Source organism: Mytilus californianus, unplaced genomic scaffold, assembly GCF_021869535.1.
Source record: "Mytilus californianus isolate M0D057914Y unplaced genomic scaffold, xbMytCali1.0.p SCAF_9, whole genome shotgun sequence".
NCBI classification, from domain to species: Eukaryota; Metazoa; Mollusca; class Bivalvia; order Mytilida; family Mytilidae; genus Mytilus; species Mytilus californianus.
The window spans coordinates 66,776,457-66,798,760 of NW_026262745.1; the positions used below are offsets into that span (position 1 = coordinate 66,776,457).

General features: G+C 31.5%; 1 protein-coding gene across 1 annotated transcript in view; it reads right to left on the reverse strand.

Moving 5' to 3' along the window:
* Nucleotides 1-17,128: 17,128 nt before the first annotated feature.
* Nucleotides 17,129-22,304, reverse strand: part of LOC127714687 (uncharacterized) — a 231,122-nt gene continuing 225,946 nt past the window's right edge. Inside the window, exons 10-11 of the mRNA XM_052220754.1 lie at nt 18,742-18,832; nt 17,129-17,596 (exon numbers count right to left, since the gene is read on the reverse strand). Coding sequence (XP_052076714.1) covers nt 17,557-17,596; nt 18,742-18,832 — 131 coding nt within the window. The 3' untranslated portion in view covers nt 17,129-17,556. The remainder of the gene's footprint in view (nt 17,597-18,741; nt 18,833-22,304) is intronic.

The following is a 22,304-nucleotide window of genomic DNA, read 5'->3' on the forward strand; positions in this document are numbered from 1 at the left end:
CAGAAACTAACTATAATATAACAATGGCCATTTTCCTGACTTGGTACAGGACATTTTAAGAAAAAAATTGGTGGGTTGAACCTGGTTTTGTGGCATGCCAAACCTCCCGCTTTTATGGCAACGTCAAACACAACACCAAAACGACAACATCACATGACAGGACCACAATACAAATAAATGGGAGAACATATAGGACAAAGAAACACACGAATAATAGCTAACAAAAGGTACTAGGCTTAAAATTCAATACGCCAGACGTGCGTCTCGTCCACACAAGACCAACCAGTGACGCTCAGATGAAAAATGTTTGAAAGCCAAAACAAGCACAAAGCCGAAGAGCACCGAGGACCAAAACTTCCAAAAAGTTGCACCTAACACGGCCAGGGTTTTCTGCCTGGGACAAGAACATCCTTATTATTAAGAAAAATTTATAATTTAGCAAACAGTAAATTTTATAAAATGACTATATAATAGATATACATGATAAAACCGAAGTGGGGACTAACTACAGAATAAAAATGGATACATTACATAAAACAACTTAATCCAACACATAAAAATACACAGCCGAGTTAGCCAAAGCCTTAACGCACAAAGTGACGTTACATTTGAAATTCTAAAAAAAAAACACACAAAGTGACGTCACATTTGAATTGTAAAAATATTTCCCAAAAAAAAGATAGGATAAATTTCATGCGTTCGAAGCGCTTTTCTGGATTTACCTTTATCAGGAACGCCCAAAGAAGAAATCCAAGGATGTATAAGAACCGAAACTATTGCAGAGCTATATATCAAAAGGACCGAAATCAATAGCCAATTTCTTTTAAATTTCAAAATTTATAATGGACAGTTGTAGAAATGTTTGTTATAAATCATATCAGTACCGTAGTATTGACCATGTTGACTACCGAGCTGATGATGCCGTCGTTGAATGTCTGTTTGGCATCATTCGCCTCTCTGTTACACTGGTTATTTAAAATATAACCCTAATATAATTTTTGACAAATATATAACAATTAAAAAGTAATTGAATAGAATGGCATTCAATTTTATACTGACCATTTACTCATTTTTCTAAATTCCGTCATTTGTTATCCTTTTGTCACCTGAAGAAGACTTCAGAATTAAAATCAATTGCAATACAGCAAAGATGTCGATACCCATTGACTGACTTAAATCTGGGAAACATTTGTTAGTTATTCCCGCTGATTGGGTTGTATCTACTATAGACATTCAAGTTAATGGGGTCAAAAATATAAAGGTTCATAAACGCCGATTAGCGAAAATATTTCGAAATAGGCTCTATTTATATATAACAGCAATCCTTGTGTTTTGATGAATACAAGGTTAGGTTTTGGTATAAACATAAAATAGGACGATGAATATACCCCATTTTTATAAAGAACAATATATAAAGATTTTACCACCCTTCTTTCTCCAGGAGAAGATGGCCTTCAGAAATATTGTGATGAGGTATATTCAACCAGTGATTTCAATCAGATGTGGATTCTTACAAATTCTAAACATCAATTCCAGGATCTAATACAACATTATATGTAATTTGCATTCTGACATTTTAATTTCATATATATCTCAAAAAGTTCGTACTTAGTATATAAATGAAAAACATTTTGATCAAATCAACAGAAAAAGAGAATCATGTACAACATTGTTAGCATTTGTTTAAATCAATGAAATGTTATAACATCATCTCCGTTTTTGCTAATCTCGGAACAATATAATTCGAGAGACTTAAAAATATAACTAAAATCGTATATAACAAAGCCCATTTTTAGAGCAGATTAATCTTAGGTAACAAAATATACGAAACTTCAGCTTATCATGCATTTTCTTATTTGTATTTATTCATGTATGTCCTTTACCGAGACACTGACTATAAAATAGATCACCAATATTCCTTTAGCAATGGTTCATGTACATAATGTACACGAGGAGATCATTTTACATTAAAAATTGAAATATAAGTTACCTTATTGGAGATTTAAAAAAATAAAAAAAGTACGGTTTAACAGATTATGATTATATGTTGCTATATAAGTCAGATGCAATCGTTATGGCAAAAACAAATATCTTGTTATTACATAAACATCTTAATTCAAGTGTATGTCAATGAGAGAACAACCAAAATTCATAAACGAAAACTCCAATGTTGAATAAATATTCCGTAACAATGTATAGGTTTATATATTTTATGTTTAATCTAAATCACTTACATTTGCTTGCCGATTTGAACTGAAATATCGCATGAGACCTGCCGAAATGACCAGACAAAGAAGGCCTGTAAAAAGCAATACAAAAGGCATACAAGTGCACTTTATATATATCTGTCTGATGTACAAATAAAGTATCCTGCTATGTTGATCGAATGTATTGTTAAATTATTTGATTTCACCGTAGTTATTTGTCTAGTCACATTTTATATATTGGCATTTCAGTTAATTTAATAATGGTAAAGGATTGAGATCTAAACACTAGCATAACACCGCTACACGTGGCTGTGTTTGTCCTAAGCCAGAAATCTCGTTAACGAGAGCTAAATGTTTTTGTAATTAGATAAATTTGACGTTAAACCTAATCACGTTAATGATATATCAATGATAGTCTCTATAAAATCTATTCACATATTTTGAAAACTCGGGACTATTTTGAATGGCACATCGCATAAACACTTGTCTAGTATTGCAAATGTGTTGATGACTATAGTTGACCTGTAGCAGGTTTAAGGTTTTCTCGTTTGCTAACACTTTGAAGTAAACCCTACACATGTAGTAATCTTATTAAATACGTTATTTTAATAAATACCAAATTGGATTCCAACTACAAAAATATCTTATCATTGCATTCTGTTCCCTCTGTATTGAACATAGACCTATAAAATATATTATAGGCATAGACACCATAATGTAAGAGTACAAAATCTAACAACACTGGGAATTTGCTCAAAACAGGGAAATAAACATAAGCTTTAAAAAGAATAGCGGATTTGTTTCAGAAAAACATTTTTTTTACATTTTTTTATTTTTTTCAAAGGTTCTATAAAGGATTGGAAGGTAGGAAGGCAATTCCTAATATATTACTTTTCCCTTCTATGATATATTAGTTTTTCCTTTCATAAAAAGTTTATTCGGATGAAATGTGTTTGACAAAGTCTGTAATTAGTAACGAAAATGTTTATAGTTTGCAATTAACACCTGTGTATAACAAATGTTAACATTCAATATTTTCCTCAAGAACAATTTTGTCAGATGAAAAAAGGGGAAAACAAGAAAGGAAAATCGATCAAATGCATTCCATTGGAAATTGATTTAAACTTTTGAGGTTCATAAATCCTTGCTATAGAATACGATTTTAAATTTGAACATGCACGTCATTGAAAAGTGAATCGATTTGTTAAGTAAGTATAGGGTTAGCTCTATCCATTTGTGTCTGGAGTATTATGATTACAGTGGCTTTTACGTCCATGTTCACGTGTTCGAACCTTGACCTGTAATTCCGGAATAAATGTCTGTCTAAAATTTTCATATTCTGTATAGTAGAAATATTGAAATGTTACCTTCGTCATATTTGTTAATAACTTTTTTCTCTTCGGTTTTAATTGACTTCGATTCATTCATGAATGGACACTTGAAGTGTCCTGTAATATTAGCCGGATTCATGAAAACATAGTCTAAAAAACAACAACAACAATAGCAATGATAACAATATTAATGATAAAATTCGTTCAATCTAATCAAAAAATAGAGATATAGAGATACGAGATATAACCATGATGCGTATATAGTTTCACTTCTGAGTTCTTTATTTCAATTAGATTGAAATTCAGGAACAAATAAATCAAATTGTACGGTCGACATGCAACTGCTTGTTAAATGGTATGTCAGTAATCTGCACAATGCGTATATTTCCCCGGGCACTACGGTTTCTTCTACAACTAAAACTGATCCCGTTTGATAAACTGATATGTATATAGTTAAGCTTGAAACTACCTCAATCAATGTAATGTAGTATCAATAAAACATTGTATAAATATATGGGACAAAATATATTTGACATAACGTTTTGAAAAATTTATCAAATAATATACAAATGTATTAAACATTTCCAGTAAACAAACAATCCTATGGTTCATTAAAGTTTTTAACATGAATATCAACTTAGAGTTGCCTAAGTGACATATGGAATTTGGGACCGATATTTAGCAAAAAAAGCATTTGGTTTATATAAACATAGTAAGTTTGGCATAAATTTATGACCCTTCACATCTTTAGAATTGCTATATAAATTTTAGTTCGATCTGATTCGCTTGTTTCGAAACCCTTTAATCAATAGTTAAAGCCGAACAGTAAAATACAAACAGCTTATAAAACCCACATGTTTTTAGGAAAAAAAAGAATAAGTTTATGTGTGCAAATGAAGACAAAAGAAAAGATTAATCTTTACCTGGTGACAGTACTTGATCTTTATCACACTCCTTATAATAAAAAGAACAATCTTCCTCTGAAGGCACACAGAAACACAATGTCTTTGGCTTTGATACAAAACTATAGCCAAATCTGTAATCACACTGACAAGTTCTATCCGATGTTGTCCGTCTATCAGTGCTTTCAATTTGACCTACTTCGTTGCAAACAGATTTAAGAAAAACACACGTAACTCCATAAGAAGAACTGTATTTGAACGGCTGATAATGGCTCTCGTCACATGGCACACCATCAAAACTTCCTCTGACAACAGTCAAACTAAATATTTTAGATTAATATGTCACTTTTCATATATATGCAGAACATAAACATATGTGTTATGAAGTTACGTACATACATGGGATGAATATATATTTATGGTTTGCCGAGGCACCAGTCGAATCACAATTCGAGTTCTAATAATAAATTGATCCGTGTTTCTTATATAAAATGTTAAGTTACGACATGACGATTTAATCTAAATGTTAGGCATTCCATTTACATTTACAAAACTTTGCTTAAATGGTAACCAAATACTAACATCGATAACATTCAACTTTTTACATACCGGAGCGTTTTATCGAATTTATATTTGTAATTAAAACTGTGTGTTTGATAACATTATCTCCAATCGTATCTTGATGTACATGACAATCAACTACAGAAAAAACTTTACTATGAGTATATAGTTTTCCAGCTTGAAGTTATGGTTGATCAAGTGAATAAAGGCAACAGTAGTATACCGGTGTTCGAAAGTCATACATCGATTGAGAGAAAACAAATACTGGTTACAAACTAAAACCGAAGGAAACGCATCAACTATAAAAGGAAAACAAAGGAACAACAGGAACACTGAAGTGCAACAAAACAAACTCCAACATACATAGAAACGAACTGCCATATTCCTGACTTAGTACAGGACATTTTAAGAAAAAATGGTGGATTGAACCTAGTATAATGGCTAGCCAAACCTCCAGCGAACGCGAACGCATTTATTTCCACCAATGCGTCGAAAAAATACTGTGAACAAAAAAATGTAAAAATGGCTTCACTTTACAGATTAGTCTCGAAAACACGTGAACGGAAGTATATCGTCTCGCTTGATAAAAAGACTACCAAATGAATAGTGTTAATTTTAATTAATTTCATTACATTATTTAACAGTTCATTCTAGTATTTTCAAATCATGCATTTTTTTATTACCTTCTTGTTGAATTTCATCCGTTTTGTTGCAGAATTCCGTATATGATTTTATATTTATATCAAAGAAACACATATATTTTGATGAGTCTACACACATCTTCGCCCTGAACTTCGCCTGGGAAACGTCGGGACACACATTTTCAAAACTAAAACACCGCGAGAACAGTAAGCATTACACCTGAAATGAGACATTTGTTGCAAATAATTATTCTATTTCGGTGGTCAATAATGTTGCATGTGATCCGTAGTATGTCGAAAAACATTTGACAAAGCTGAGTTCTAAATGAGTTGGCTAGTGACTTTAATATGACAATAGGACATAAGGTATGATTTTCAGTGAGACAACTTTCCAGCGGACACCAAAGACGTGCATGTCACCAAATATAGAGCACCGTACGGATTTCAACAATGAGCAGAACCCATGTTGTGTAGTAACATTAATCCTGGTTTGACAAAATGCGAAAAAGTTCAAACAAAATAACCATAAATTTAGCAGTTGAAGACAAAGAAGTAATAACTTAATATCGTCTTATACTAAAATATATGTACAGGCCTTACTTGTACTGGGATTTTTAGATGACAAACAGCAATTGCAAACTATTACATGGTGTTTAAAATGTATTATGCGCGTGAAGCTAAGATTTTGTGTCTAATGAATACTCATAATCCATCATGCAATCGTCTATTGGTATTCATAACCACAGAAAAATTAACTGCGTACCTATAATAGGAAAGATACCAGAAATTCCATTCATGGAGTAGACAAACGCGTCCCGAATTGAGACTCTAAAATTTTTAATTCAATTTGATGTTCTTCTTTGTTTGGCTTTAAATTTTCTTACATTTCTTCATAAACGACCAAAGCACCAGCGCCGACTATTATCTCACAGCAAAGTTCTCCTGGGTTTATATTTGTATATATAATCAATCTATATCTAAATAGCAAGATGAAATTGTGAAAACAAATTAAAATCAATGGCTAGTAATATTACGATTTATTATATAATCAATCATTTATAATCAAGTTTACAATGTTTTACTTGGTCCTTCGTTTTTTTTCAATAAAAAGAAAACAATTTTACTTACCCCACATACACAAATCTTCATCTTTCAACAGATGTGTTCATCTGTTTTACAATGGTGTATTAATACGTTCAATATGTAAACAAATAGTAAAAACCGTATCTATTTTTGATTTGATTCAATTACGCATAACCAGGTTTAAAAATAGCAATGATTGAAAAATTTAAATAGAAACACAATAAACAAAAGCTCGTTAAAACTGTTATATGAGGGTATGGAAAGGGGGTTCCTTCATTTCTGTATTCTTTATTTTTTTCGCTCATTATTCGTCATCTACAAAATAATGGCTATTCTGTATTATGGATATCACTTTTTTCTGATATCAGTATTGTTTTACCCAATTTTTTATTTTTTGGATTTATTCTTTATATTTTAGCACCCTATTATTCTCTTTTCTTAAACTTTTTGCCCATTTTTCTCTTTTCTTTATTTTTTTACCCATTATTCTCTATTCTGTTGACCCCATCTATACCCTCTTTTTATGAAATAATATTAATTTACCATACTATGTTCTCATTTGAACATTGCGACAGAACAAATTGATAAAAATGGACACAGAAGCTGGAAACAATCCCCACCCCTTCCCTTTTACCTACACTTAAATATATGAAAACAACACTGCAACAATTGTATGCTCTTTTCGGTATTTAACTACACAAGGAACGCGTATAGCCGAATATTTGAAATCTAATGATGTATAAAAAGCAAAACTCGCGACGAGCTATGATTAAATGAACCTTTAAATAATCGTCAGACTTTGATTGAGGGAGTTGGAACCTTATTTTCCTAAAATGTTCTAATAAAATTGAGAATGGTATTGGGGAATGTGTCAAAGAGACAACAACCTTACAAAAGAGCAGAAAAAAGCCAAAGGCCACCGGTCTTTGAATCTATACACTGACGATTTAAGAAATGTTATAACTCATGTCAGTACTAAAAAGGATGGTGAAATAAATGCGTTAAAATAATCTTTAATATCCAATATCTTAAACACAAACTCGTACCAAAATAACATCATTTGCGTTTAAAAGGTAGAATCATATAAACGTACTTTGCATGAGGCCCTATCAATGTAAAAGAACAATTGTAGATACAGCTACACAACAATGTGAGACATAACTAAAACGATAAAACTCATAAAGATACAGCACTGCGACAAAAGGAAACTGTTGAAAAGACAAACATGACAAGATGTGTTCAGAACGTACATATATTTCTACAGTGTTAAATCACCAATGCAATAGGTAGGGGCAAAATCAATTTGAGTGTGATTCTTGGGGTGGCGCTCATGATGATAGTTTGAACGATGAGGCTAGCATAGAGAAATATCATGCATGTTCATTTATCACACTCCATTTATCAATCAATCCAAAATGTTATAGGGCAAATGTCTCAATGTTTTCTCAATCAGATGATTAAAAAGACTTTCCATCTACACCAACTAATTAAGTATGCGAAAAAAAGATGCTTAAGGTAAAACATTCAAATTTGTCAAAACGGATAGTTATGAAAATCAAATCGCATTTTTAGTACATGACACGCAATTCGACACACAAGCACGGGAAATAACATCGGCATATCGATGAGCGTATAGTACAGTGATTTTGTCATAGTTTGGTTAGGTTGGACATGATAGTTATAAGTGTTTAAATGACAAACAATGACAGAATATTAACATTTAGATTTTTTGCTAAAGGAAATTCTGAACATAAATACAAGCTGGTAAGTATCCTTGTTTATAGCTTATTTGTTAGTACATTACAATTTGTATCATATAGTTTAACTTACTAATTTGACACAGAATAACGCTTGCGTTTGTCAAAATTTAAAAAGTTGCTTAATTCGTTTTTCGAGCAGTAAATAGTTATTTGTTAATTGTCTGTTACATTACATTTTTCGTTATAAAATAGAACTGCCGTCAAATATTCCGAAAAATAGCTACATTTGCACACACATTAAGATTACTGAAAATTCAGTGTCATGGTATGAACCAATAGTGACATTGGTCAGTTCTGTGATTCATATCGTGTATTACGAAAGAGTAAATTTAAGATAGTATCCTTATATAATCCTTATAGTTATAGAACACGCATGTATTAAGAAATCACGAAGAATATATATCAATGCATTTTGATGGCAATTTTCTTTAAAAGTAGTTTTATTTGGAATACAAGTAGACATAAGAAAGTACATAGTCATATAATTATAATAAGAAGACTCTGAACATGGGACAGGTACTTACAGAATATGGCGGGGTTTAACAGGTTTGCAGGTTCCAAATCCTCGCCATAACCTAGGCAGTAGTGTAACAGCACAACAAAGAACAACAACGTATAAAAATCAGTTGAACTGGACTTGCCTCATCAGATATATATATAAAGCAAACTAATCAAGTCACGTAAACACCAAAGACACTTAGAACCGACCTGTGAGTACTGGCATTTACTGGAAGTTAGTTCAAAGTGTCAATAACAAATAATTTAATTTTGGATGTAACGCGTCTTCTGATTGGCTGACGTTGTTTTGTTTATCAGCTCATAGACATAATTTTGTCATGTGACCGTGACGTCATCAACGTTTTTTTCATGGTTTACTCCGGTTTAAAATGGAATTTAGAATTAAATTATAAGAAATGACTATAATATTTTCTCTGTCTATTCGAAATAACATAAAAAATGTGGTGCACACTTTAATAACCCGCTACGCGTGTTATTCAGTGTGCACTACATTTTTGATGTTATTTCTTCATAGACAGAAAAAATATTACAGTCATTCCTTAAGTAATGAAAAAAAATATGAATCCAAGACAAAACGTTACTTTTTATTTCTTTCCGATTCGAAATTTCTGCAAATATTCATCTTCGTCCATCAGCTTATTCTTTGCTATTAAGAACGATGATTATTCTAGTCAAAAATAAGGTCGTGCACAGTTTAAATGTACTTTTACCAAACAAAATAGCATGTGTATCTTGGATTTTAAATCATATTTTTCAATCACATTTAATAATGTACAATTTCTCATAATAAATACTAGATCAACAGAGCATTTTCTGATATTATCGAAACTTTTTTGAATACAAGAAAAAAAGCTGAACATGTTTAAGTGATACTACACAATACATTTATACAATATGGCATTTTTTTACCTCGATCGTTATAATAATTGAAAAAAATGGACAGTGTACATTGTATAGACCTAATTCAAATTCGAAATTGTGATCTTTCATATATTTAAATTTGGAACTTTGTGAGTCTTCTTCATGGTAATTTTATTTTTAGTTTATTAAAAAAAATAAGTGTTATGGATGTATGCTTCTGACGTTTCAGTCTCTTTGAAACCTCGGTCTGGAATTATTTCTAAAACATGTGATACAGGTAGAAAATAACAAGGGATATAAACAATATTATTATTAAACTAAACTCTGTGAAAAAATTGTGTACTTACAAAAATCAGTTTTTGAGAAATAAAATTTTCAAATTTTATAACCAGTCCGGTCAATGTCATTAGCCAAAATGTTGAGAAAATGGGTAAGATATACAAAGAAATTATTTTACCAAAAATATGTACATCACATAACATTTTTGTTTTTTTCAAAATTCTTAGATATGTATTCTTTCATCATTTATAACAAATAAGTTGAAATAATATGCCTTTTGTTTTAAAAAAGAGAAAAATCCCAAGTTGACAAAATTGACAGCATGGTCAATTTGATACGAAAAGAAACAAAAGTTTATCAAACTTTCTTATATTAAAACCAACCTATATTTTTTTTCAGGTAAATCTTTTCAGATTGGTCCATTTCATCTCTAGTGAAAGTATGACAAAAAGTTAAATTGTGAATCTCTGATTTTTTTCATGATAATAGCCCAAAAATGGGTAAAAATTGATGAAAAATGGGGAAATCATTAAAAAATGGTACTTTCAAATGGCCGTAGCAAAAAAGAAGTGCACCCCATATGATTTTTCTTCATCAGTTACTTTCTTTCAGTGATATAAACCATAAAATCAGGTTAAGAAAAAAAGTTTAATTCTAGAAATTTTTGGCTCTTCAGAATTGTACATCATAAACTGTTGTCCATGTTAACATTTTTTTCCGTGGAGGGCTGACGACTTTATGGTGCCCTCTCGATATCGTTTCGCTAGTTTTTTATTTTCGTTACTGTTTCATGGCCGTACACCCCCACATCTTCTCATAGACATAATTTGGTTCAAAATAAAAACAACAGATGTATACTAAACGCTCCTCAAAATGATGACGTTACTACCCATGAAAAGGGTTTAACAAAAGATCCATGTACATGTAAACCACAAAATAAAACTTTATTGTAATTATTCAAACCAAAATAAAATAATTTAAATCTACTATTTCAGACAGTTTGTCATAAGATTTATCATATTGATAACTATAAATAAAGTACTTTAGGTTTTTTAACAGTCAAGATTAGCCATCAGCTGAAAATAGAATTGTATTTCATTTGTCATAACAAGGCCTTTTACAGCTGACAATGCGGCATGGGTTTTACTCATTGTTGAAGGCCATACAGATACAATATCAGACATAAAAGATAACAGCAAACTCACTATTTATAAACATGTAATACTGAATAATACAGAAGTAAAATATTTAACTTGCTCAAAATTTGAATTTAGAAAATAGATAACAAAATTTAGAATAAGTGACCACTATTTATTAATAGAAAAGGGAAGATATCATAAAATACCAAGAGAAGAATGATTATGCAAATACTGCAAACAAACTGAAGATGAAATTCATTTCTTTTTATATTGTGATAGTAACAGTACTAATAGAAAAGTTTATTTTGAATTTTGATAAATAAGAATATGCACTTTACAGTTTTAAATGATATAGATAAAATTTAATGTATACTCACCCAAAGATCACACACTTAAGCAAATCAGCTAGGACCCTTTTTAAAATAGTCAATAGAACTGAGGACATGGGACTCTTGAAATATCTACTTTTATTATGTATATTAATGATCTTGTTGATATTGTTTATTTTTATTTTGTTATGTTATGTCAAATGCTAAAAATATATAGTGGTATGGCAATAAAGATTTGATATGCATTGAATCTAACGCACAGAAAGAACAACATTCACCCTAAACGAGGCATCGGATAAGATGTTCCAATACGGACTGACATGGCTGTGTATATAGTCCGCATAGCCAAATGGACGCCCGTCTTTAGAAAAGGTTCTACACCGAAGCAGAAGAGGTCCAGGTGACCATATTTCTATACCCCAGTAAAACAGAGTTGCGTTTTAATAATAAAATATCATTACATTTTATTTGAAATAAAACTCACATAATTGGACTCTCACCTATAATTACAAATAAAACAAAAGCATGACAAACCCAAAATTTAAAATATGGGAGCACCAAATTACGAGTTTAATCAATTAAATCATTTCGTATTTTTGTGTTTTCTATGCATTGCTTGACCATTGTTAGGGATAGTATGTACAGTCATTGATGTTGCGTTTAATACGGAAATAAAATATAAGTGTGTGAATAAGAAACGAAAGATACCAGAGGGACATTCAAACTCATAAGTCGAAAATAAACTGCTAACGCCATGGCTAAAAAAGAAAAAGATCAACAGACAAACAATAGTACACAAACACAACATAGAAAACTAAAGACTGAGTTAAACGAACCCCACCATAAACTGGGGGTTATCTCATGTGCTCTGGAAGGGTAGGAAAATCCTGCTCCACATGTGGCACCCGTCGTGTTACTCACTTAGTTCAAACCCGGTACTAAGTTTAATTCGGAAGATCGCATTCGGGAAAATTTGACAGGATTGAAGTTACTACATTATGAACATATCCGCTATCATCTGTGAAACGGAACTTACATAACGGTCAACCAACGCGTGATCGCGTCCGTAAAATTTACGAAGGGATGATTTCAACTTCACCACTTTGAACTCTTGGTTTAATAGCTTCCTTGTGAGCATCAACCTCTATGAAACTTACATCTGATGTTAAAAGTACCATTGGAATGGAAACGCTTGTTTATTATTACCTTATTAAAATTAAATAACTCGAGTTATTATCAAGCGACAATCAATTTTCACTCTTTTTGAAACCATTAAATATTGTATATATTCAGAAAGAAGTCTAATTTATACTCCGCAAATCCAAGACAGCGATACATTAACAATTCAGTTTAATATTTTATGGTTGGTAACACAGATTAGTATAGGATTGAACAAATTTTTTCTAGAGGTTATAGATGTGTAAACTGGGGCGATTAACTCACAAACTAAATAAAAGTCCGAAGGACTTTTATGTAAAATTTGTGAGTCAGCGATCCAGTTTACACATCGATAACCTCTAGAAAAAATGTGTTTAATCCTTATAATTCTTAACCGAATCATTTGCAATTTTTAATTAACATTTTTCGGTACATTGGCTGCTATTTACCATCAAATGCACAATTGACATTTCGTAACTAAGGAGTAAGCCGCCATATTGACTTTCTGAAATCCACTAATATTCGATTAATGCAATAGAATCTAAAATAAAATAATACCTACCTCAAAAACTTCATTTTAATGAGATATTATTTAAGTTTGAAGCGTACAAGAAACGGAATAAATAATCTTCACCTAGTCTTGAAAGTTTTCATTCGTATGACGTCAAGTTTTCCACTGAAGATAAAGCGCAAAGCTCATTCATGATTTTTCGCGGAATTTTATTTTATTGTAAATTTATACATTTTCCAAGCTTTAATGAATTAATTATTGTCTTTTTATTATTCATTAGAATAAAAATAACAGATATGTATTTTTTTTTTTCAATCTCATTGCTTGAACCCCTTGATACATGCATCTGTTTCGTGCATGAATAAATCACAATGAAGGTTACGGATATAGTTTCGGCAACATGGTTTATCGAAGTGTAAACCAAGGGAAAAATGCTATCGGACCAATCCAATTCAAGTATTTGTAGATATGCAAATCATATAAGAATTATAAAAGGATAATTCAAAGTAAACAAAGTTAACTTGATATTGTGTTAAAATTTGTAATGCAATATTTGCAATGGTAGTATCAATCATTCAATTTTATCCTTAAATTCCGTCCTGGTAACTACACATCATATGTTCGTCCTTTCAGAAAGATCGACTTTATCTTTAATAAATAATGTAACAATAGTCAGATATTTAAATTGTTTTACTATTGTACATTGTACTTTAAAATGTTAATTTAATAAATGATTTTTTTCGAAAACAATTACGTTCATCCATACTATTTAAAATTAACGTTAACTCTTACCTAATACAATTCAACCATTACACAACTAGACAATGAAACAATAATACAATTTAAAAATAGTTAGAAGATTTTGAAATTAACCCTTGAACTTAATGCGGATAGAGACTAACTGTCTACCACGAGCGCTTCGACAAGTGCATGATTCTTTTGAGAAATACATTTTGTATTTCAAACAATTAAACATATTTGAAACTATCTGTTATATTCAACTTTCCATTGAATAAATCAATCTCTAATGATGACTACTTTCCGTACATCACTATTATTCTACAGCAAAGAATAGTACATTAAATTGTAACATGCAGCCGTACATTGTATTTCGAATTCCCAGATTTACAGATATCCTTACAGGAAAAACAATTTTGTTTTGGATTATAAAAAAAAATATATGTCCTTGTATTTGTTTATTTACTGATTCAATTAGTTAGTACACATTTACTGTCAAACTGGTAATATGAGGCTGGCATTACCTGTGAAAGGGGACGAAGTCTATATAAATTATTTTTTTTTAATTCAAACATATTTTAAGTTCTAAATCTGTTAAAAAAGAAACGGAAATACCGTAACGTTTCCGATTTTGGTTCTGTTGTTAGGGATTTTAGTTGTGACGTTATTTTAATTATGAAGTCATATTCAATGTAAACAAAGAAACGCTATCATCATGTAACGTTTTTTTCATATCAAAGATTAATTAGAAATGAAATTGTTATTGTGTTCCTTCCTATATTTTACTGGACTGATAAATATATATTTCACTCAAAGTCTCATGACAAACGAGACCGGAAGAAGGAAGTAGATTTCTGCGCAAATGCGGGAATTAAAAAAAGTTACAAAAAAAAGTTAACGATTTTTAGTTCATTAGTACAATGAAAATTTCGGGAAATTTTTCCCGTTTTTTTTTTTTTTTTTTTTTTTTTATTGATTTTTCTATTGTAATAGGGGACTTCGTCCCCTTATTAACAGAACGCTTAAATTGCAGATTTTTGTGCTTGCTTTCATTTGTTCCAAAGGTTTCTCAGATCAAGGACAGGCAATTTGTTCAACAATAAAAAGGTATGTTTAAGTTTATGTCTCAATATAACTTTGTATACATGTTCTGACCTGCTATGACATACATATTATGTATTTGGGTTGACTTGGGAATATAGAAATACGTTTAATTTTGTTTTCTTCTAAAAGGAAGTCAAACTGTTGTCATAGTAGGTCGTCCTTTTTGCAGTACGGGATGTATAAACACGGAGTTACGTCCGGTAGGAATGAGGACGTTAAATCCAATGCCTCGTTCGGAAAGGTTGTCACACTCTTTCATAAAAGAAAAACAACTAGTTGAGGAGTGTTTAGATGGCCCAAGGATTTGTAAAGAAACTTGTTATTACACAAATCCTTGGATGGCCTGTTACAAGGCACAAGTTTTACCCCAATCTAACATGGCAGTGTTTTCCAGTGACAGTCCATTTTTCCCGCCGTTCACCCTTGTCATTCTACCTTGCAGAAACCACCTTTTGTATAAATTTTTTATATAGTTTCTCGTCCTGAATATACAGTAAATAATTGCCACTTGACGTTAAGCAAGCAACAATCCCTAACATATTCTTCTATAGCAAATTTATTTGATAAAAACAATTTTAAGTAATTAACCAACTGAAATAAACGAATTGATCCCCCCCCCCCCTTTCTGCAAAACATTACGAACACAACTATACATTGATACCAGACTGCATCTTTTTTATTAAATACATTTATTTCTCTTACTTGCGGGAGATATGATGATTTGTTCTCCAAAGAAAATCAGACTTCCGGAGGGCATTACCAGGGCAAATATATATGACTTTTCAAGGTTGAACAAAAGAGGGACGAAAGATACCTGAGGGACAGTCAAACTCATAGATCGAAAACAAATCTTCATATCTCCTCGTTTCGTTTCAATATCATGGAGATTATATGTCCCCACTCCTTTAGTCATGGTTCATTGGATTTGGATTTTTGTATAGTTTACAAGTTAACGTTAGTGATTAGGTCAATTAAAGAGGAACCACTTTTGATAAGTCAATGATATTTGGTAAGAAATTTAATCAGTGTTCCAACTGTCTGTATTACTCTGCTCAGCGCTTTATAAACTTGCATATCACGGCTTTGTGGCGTCAAATACGTTAACATTGCCCTAATAATGTTGACCCGGACATATCGCCGACGTCATAACGAATGAACCTACGTTGATAAGTTTGACCCGAACTTATCAAGTCATCTTCCGGTTTGCTGGTGAATCAGAGAAAAACTCTTGTTTCTATCATGCAAAATACACAAATACAATCCGATAAATCGATTATCAGATTTCCACCATACATGTATTTGTATTGTTAAATATCAACTGCAAGTCACAATATGAAGCTTTTTGCCGAGGTTTTGGTAATTATTAAATTGAGGCAATTATTAAACCAATGCATGTATATGTATTAAACTGTCCTCTGCGCACGTTTTCAACATTTACTACAGTATAATGGACAAAAAATATGTCGTCTTGTGATTGTTGATCGAAAATTTTACTTGTAATTTAACTTTGTTAAAACACGGATTTTGGTGTTGAAGTTTACCGATCGTTTTCTATTGATAAACAATTATTACAGAATCATGGAACACGTGGAAAGTATAAAGTGAGACTATAGATCGATACATATTTGTAGTTTTGTTTTTAAACCGTTCCCATTTGTTAATTTAACTTTGTTATGACAGATCTTAAATTATTTGGTGTATTAAGTTTCTTTATTTCTGAATCGGTTAATACTATTTTCTTTCCACGTTTGTTAAACTTTTCTTTCATTACGCACTTGCGCTGTGCGATTATCGTAATTTTAACGAAAGATGGCATGGTTAAGTTCACTGCATACGTAAAAAATTTCGGCGAATTTGAGTACGGGAAGACAATAATTCAAATGCAGTACATTTATGAAGAGTTTCATAAAATATAAGATTGTCTTTAATAAAAAAGTCTTTAGTACCCGTTGTATCAAAGTGAACCTTAGTCATTAAAGAAAATAAAACATTTTAACTTTTTTTTAATTGAATTTGATGTATCATATGACTTTAAAGGTAATCAATTTAACACAGTGGTAAAATATTTAGATATTGCTTCTATCGATACTAATATTGATTCTGATTTTGAAAAAAAAATAAACATTACTGAAATAGATATTGCTATAAATGTACAGTTATGAGAACTTATGATCCTACATCCAGTCGATGTTGTTTGCTTTTATTTCGGAATTGCACAAGGTCATGCGTTTCTAAGACTGTGTATGACGTCTTTACGCTTAGTCTGTAAGTGCACACGCAGCAATGCCAATCAGTGTAACACGCAATATTTCACATCGATGCTAGGTGTCTTGTAAATCCAGCTTTGAAGCTCAGTGTGATTCTTGAGAGCTGCTCTTATCTTAAATGTGTGTTGATAATCGTCAATGGGTAACTGGGTAAAACATAAACAGCTTACAAAGTTTTCGGTCTTAGTGAAACACATCTTGGGTCACTGAAATGATAACAATGGAATAGAAAATAGAACACAAAAAAAAAAAACAAACCCGCCATACATTTGAACGGTATAAACGTTACTGCACTACTGTGAATGCAAAAAAATGAAAACAAAACTTTATAAATTCCATGCGTCCGAAGTTCTTTTCTGGATTTGTCTTCATCAGGAACGCTCAAAGCCGAATATTTGAAAACCAAGCATATATAAGAACCGAAACACTAGAAGAGCTAAATGACCAAAAGGACATAATAGTTTAGCCAATTTATTAGGTCAACTATTCCTGAGCGAGTTGAAACCTTGGTTTCTTTATAATTTATTTCTTTATAATTTATAAAATTATAAACTGCCAATATTAGAAAGGTCTTTTATAAATCATGTCAGTGTCGAGGAACTGACTACTGAGCTGATGATACTCTCGGGAATTGATTGTCCACCAGCAGCGGTATCGCCCAATTGACGAAAAATGAAAACAAAACTTTAATTTCATGCGTCCGAAGCGCTACGCCAATGGTGAAATGTTATCAGTCCAGATAGCTGATAAACTACTTAGTAACGATCAGTTTCATATCAGAAAGTATTAATCCGTTTCATATATCTTTCTGTATATTTTGACCATTAATACGAAATAACATTTTAACATGTTGTTAGCTTCAACTATTAGTAATATGAGGAATTATGAAGAGAACGTACAAAATCTCATTTGTTAAAAACGCACTGAAAAAAAATTCAAATTGATCAAAACTTTTAGCATTGTACATAATTGAAACCAGTCAAAATTGAAGGATTGAGTCGATTTGAATCACACACAGCGTAAAATTAAATATTCTAACATCGATGTAATAGCTAATCAAATAAGACTTGATTAACAAAAACAAATTTCATCTGTACTTTGAATCGGTTTTCATCAAATCATGGGAGGAGTGATGTTTAAGTAAAGGTCAATTGAAACCTGAGCTTTCTTCTATAATCACCAAAGTCACTTTTAAAGTTTAAAAAATAAGATGTATGGCTATTTATTTATTTAGCGAGTTCAACTATATAGATTTAATCATCCTTAGTTCCTAATATTTTTGGTTAGAACATTCCCGATTAGACACTATTACCAAAGTAATTCACTACCGTTTATAAAGAACACACATTACCTAATTTGCTTTAGACCCTCTTGTTTTCGTGGTCCAATATCGCTGCGGATTCGTAGATCACTTCGAACCCCTTGCATAGTCAATCCTTTGCCTAAGAAATACATGTAAAGTTATCATTCAAATTTTTAGTTTTGTGCTTTGGGGATATGTCTTACATTTTGTTTCTGGAATATCAAGTGCCTTTAATATTTGGATTAAATACGAATGAGCAAGCAATCTTGAGCCATTATTAACAAAAGAACTCTTACGTATATAAATCAACTCAACTTTGATCCAATAAGAAGTCTTAATGATAACACCGACAGTATCCACGACCAATGAGCTGATAGTATACTGATGTATTGTCATAGTACTGCAAGCACTTTAACAAGCAATTTTACGGAATGGTGAAAGTTATAAGCGCCTGTCCTAAACGTACCTGTAGGCTTTCATATCGTCAGGATTATTGGTGTATGTAATCAATCGAGAGTTCAGATGTTAAAAAAGGATTGAAGAGGTATTTTGATTGAAAATGAGAGTTTGAATCGAAATGATACCAAAATCTTCCCATGCTGTTTAAGATTGGCAACAACTTTTACTGTTAGTACTATCGTGTTGGATTTAAAGCAACCCAGTTCTTAAACTTTTTCAGGTTTAATATGTTTAATTACGTCCCCATTTGTTTTTCGGCTGTATTGTTGTCTTGCCTCGACGATACTGTAATTTAAGACACTTAAAAAAGAAACAAAAACGTAATGCAAGTTTTTCTACTGTTACATCATGTACATCTAACAAAAAAAAAAAACAAATGTTAGAAAATACACTACAGAATATTGTTCGATAAGTGCACAGGTAGTACAAAGCGAGACTTACGCCAATGTACGCCTGCCGTTTTTGTGCTCCGGCGTCGGCAGTGTCAGAGGCGCTAACAATTTATTAGTTGTTGATAAGGTCAGCTTAAGAAAACAACTAATGATATGTCAATGAATTTAACTATGCAGTTAGCGAAGAAATGGTACAACTCTATGGAAAGCAAACGAGGTCAAAATTCTTAATTCGTAAATTGTCAATTTGTAAATTGTAATGTAACTGTGTTATTTCAAAATTCTTAATTCGTAAATTGTCAATTTGTAACTTGTAACTGTGTAATTTCAAAATTCTCAATTCGTTAATTGTCAATTTGCCACTTTTTGAAACCGAAGCATGCTATGTGTATTTCGGTCATTCTGTGGTAAAATAACGCTCCCTATTCCACATCTCCTTGTTTTATACTAGTTAAACGATCATTCAAAGATCACCATTGCGAATAGGTTACCTGTTGCGATGTGTGACTGTCTGTGGCTTAACAAACTATCAATATATTTGCGGGGTCTCGATAAAAGTCGTCTAATAAATAATGGAATATTTCTAGCTGAATTTTCAAAATAAAGACTGATTGAACATTAAAGAATCAAATTAGTTTTTTTTTTTTTTTTAATTTTTCTGCCTTTATCTTTATAACGTACACATATATTATGCCAGAGAGTAGTTTTGTAGAACTTTTTTTCAACTTTTTTTCATTTATAGATATATTTTCTTATGAAATTTCCTCCACTTTTTTTCCAAAGTTTACAAATAGCGTAAGTTAACATAACATTACATTTTAAATAATATTTTTAAACAATATGTTGAGTTATATATTAAAGTAACAGGTAAAATGTATGGAAAATACCAGTTTCGTTTTTGCTGTCCTGTAAATTTAAACCTTCCCATTTCGTGACGTCACAAATATAACCTATTTTGACTCGAAGTTCAAAGAAAAAATATCAATTTCCATGGGATGATAGGACTGGAAACATATACAACGCATACGAAGACATAAAAGATCGTCTGACATTATGCTCGTTTTATCAAATTACATATCTGACTTGAATCGTTTAAAAAATTGATGGAGCCTATGCTCTGTGTTTGCTAGGCCTGAATCTGGACACTTTTGTCAACTTTTTACAAAAAACTAGATTCTTGTCCTATTTTTGGTCAACATGTCTTAATAAGAAAAGCTTGACAAGAATAGTTCTATTTCACTTTCTGTCATGTCAATTCCTCAGCTTAAGATTCGTTTTATCTTGAAACAATAAAGTAAATATTCGGGACAAACAAGGGCCCTTACCAATCTTACTCCTTAACTCATGTTAACGCGTGTGTTCTATTCCCTATAATGCGACATTTTGACTGAGTGAGGATTTGCAAGGAGGATGATGCATCCATACCAGGAGACGCTTATCCTGTCGACGTACCCGGTCTCGCTCAAGTTGAAGTTAATGTGATGTTCTTTAATGTTTTGTATATTGATATCTGAATGATATTAGGAAATTTGAACATCCATAGGTTAACTACATGTACTATAACCTCTTATTCGATTTATTTTATCATCTCGTTTCAGGTAAAACCTTTGCAATTTCACGGACATACTCATGTTTTACAATGGAATGTGAGTGTTATAGTAATGATACGTATACTTGTATCCGATTTTATCGCGTTAAACGTTGCACATTTGGCTTTTTAAAGATTTTCTTTACACTCATCATCTTTGCTTTTAAGCCTATTTGGTGGCAAAGGTATGCAGAAAATCTGTTGATGTCATCCGGAAGTTAACTTTGATATTGATTGTACTTATAATTAGATATGAATTAAACGAAACGAGGAATGTTTTACTTCATCAGCATCCAAACGACACTAAAACCAACTTAATGATACCCCAAACAGTATTCATAAATTTCTCAGCAATAGGCAAATGTATTTATATGTCAAGCTCTACACTTATTGATCATATAAAATAATCCGTCTAAGATAGAGAGTATTGATCCATCGTTATTTATTTCAACTTTTTATGAGGGGGGCAATACCTTTTTCTGTTGACCTGTTTTGGGATATTTCAAGATTTCAAGGTGTTGTTAACTGTTTTTTTAAATATATATAAACTGTTAACTGTCTGTTATCTGTTCTGTTAAAATTGGCAATGGTGTTAACTGTTTTATATGAAAATGGGATTCCTGTTATCTGTTACTTGACACTTAAAGTGTTCACTGTTTTTGACATAATCTATTCTGTTAATCGTTATTTACAAGAATTTTCAAGATTCACACTAATCACATTAATAATAATACATTTGCTGTTAATCTCTTTCTTTACGGTGCTCCCTCAAAGGAGTAACAAAAACAGCATGTATGTAAATGTCTTTAGAGATCTTTAAGTTTATTTCCGTCCCCTAATTAATTTAACCCAACTTTTTTTTAATAAATCGTTGTCAAATCCTAAACCAGCACCCCAACTCCATAGATCACAAGGTGTTTGGAACATCTTTTATTTTGTAGATTATTGGATTTTTCGTCGCATTATATGTATAATTTTTCCTTCAATATGTTTTATAACTTGTTGAACGGTTTTATGGTGTCTCACTGCCTTGAAGTCATGCTTTATTTCACATAGTCATTCAATTATTGATTGTTCTTTGAGATCAAGCAGCTGTTTACATTTCATTGTTCATGCGTGTCATATAAAGTAGACAAAAAAGAAACTGAAGATCAAGATAACTTAATTCGAAA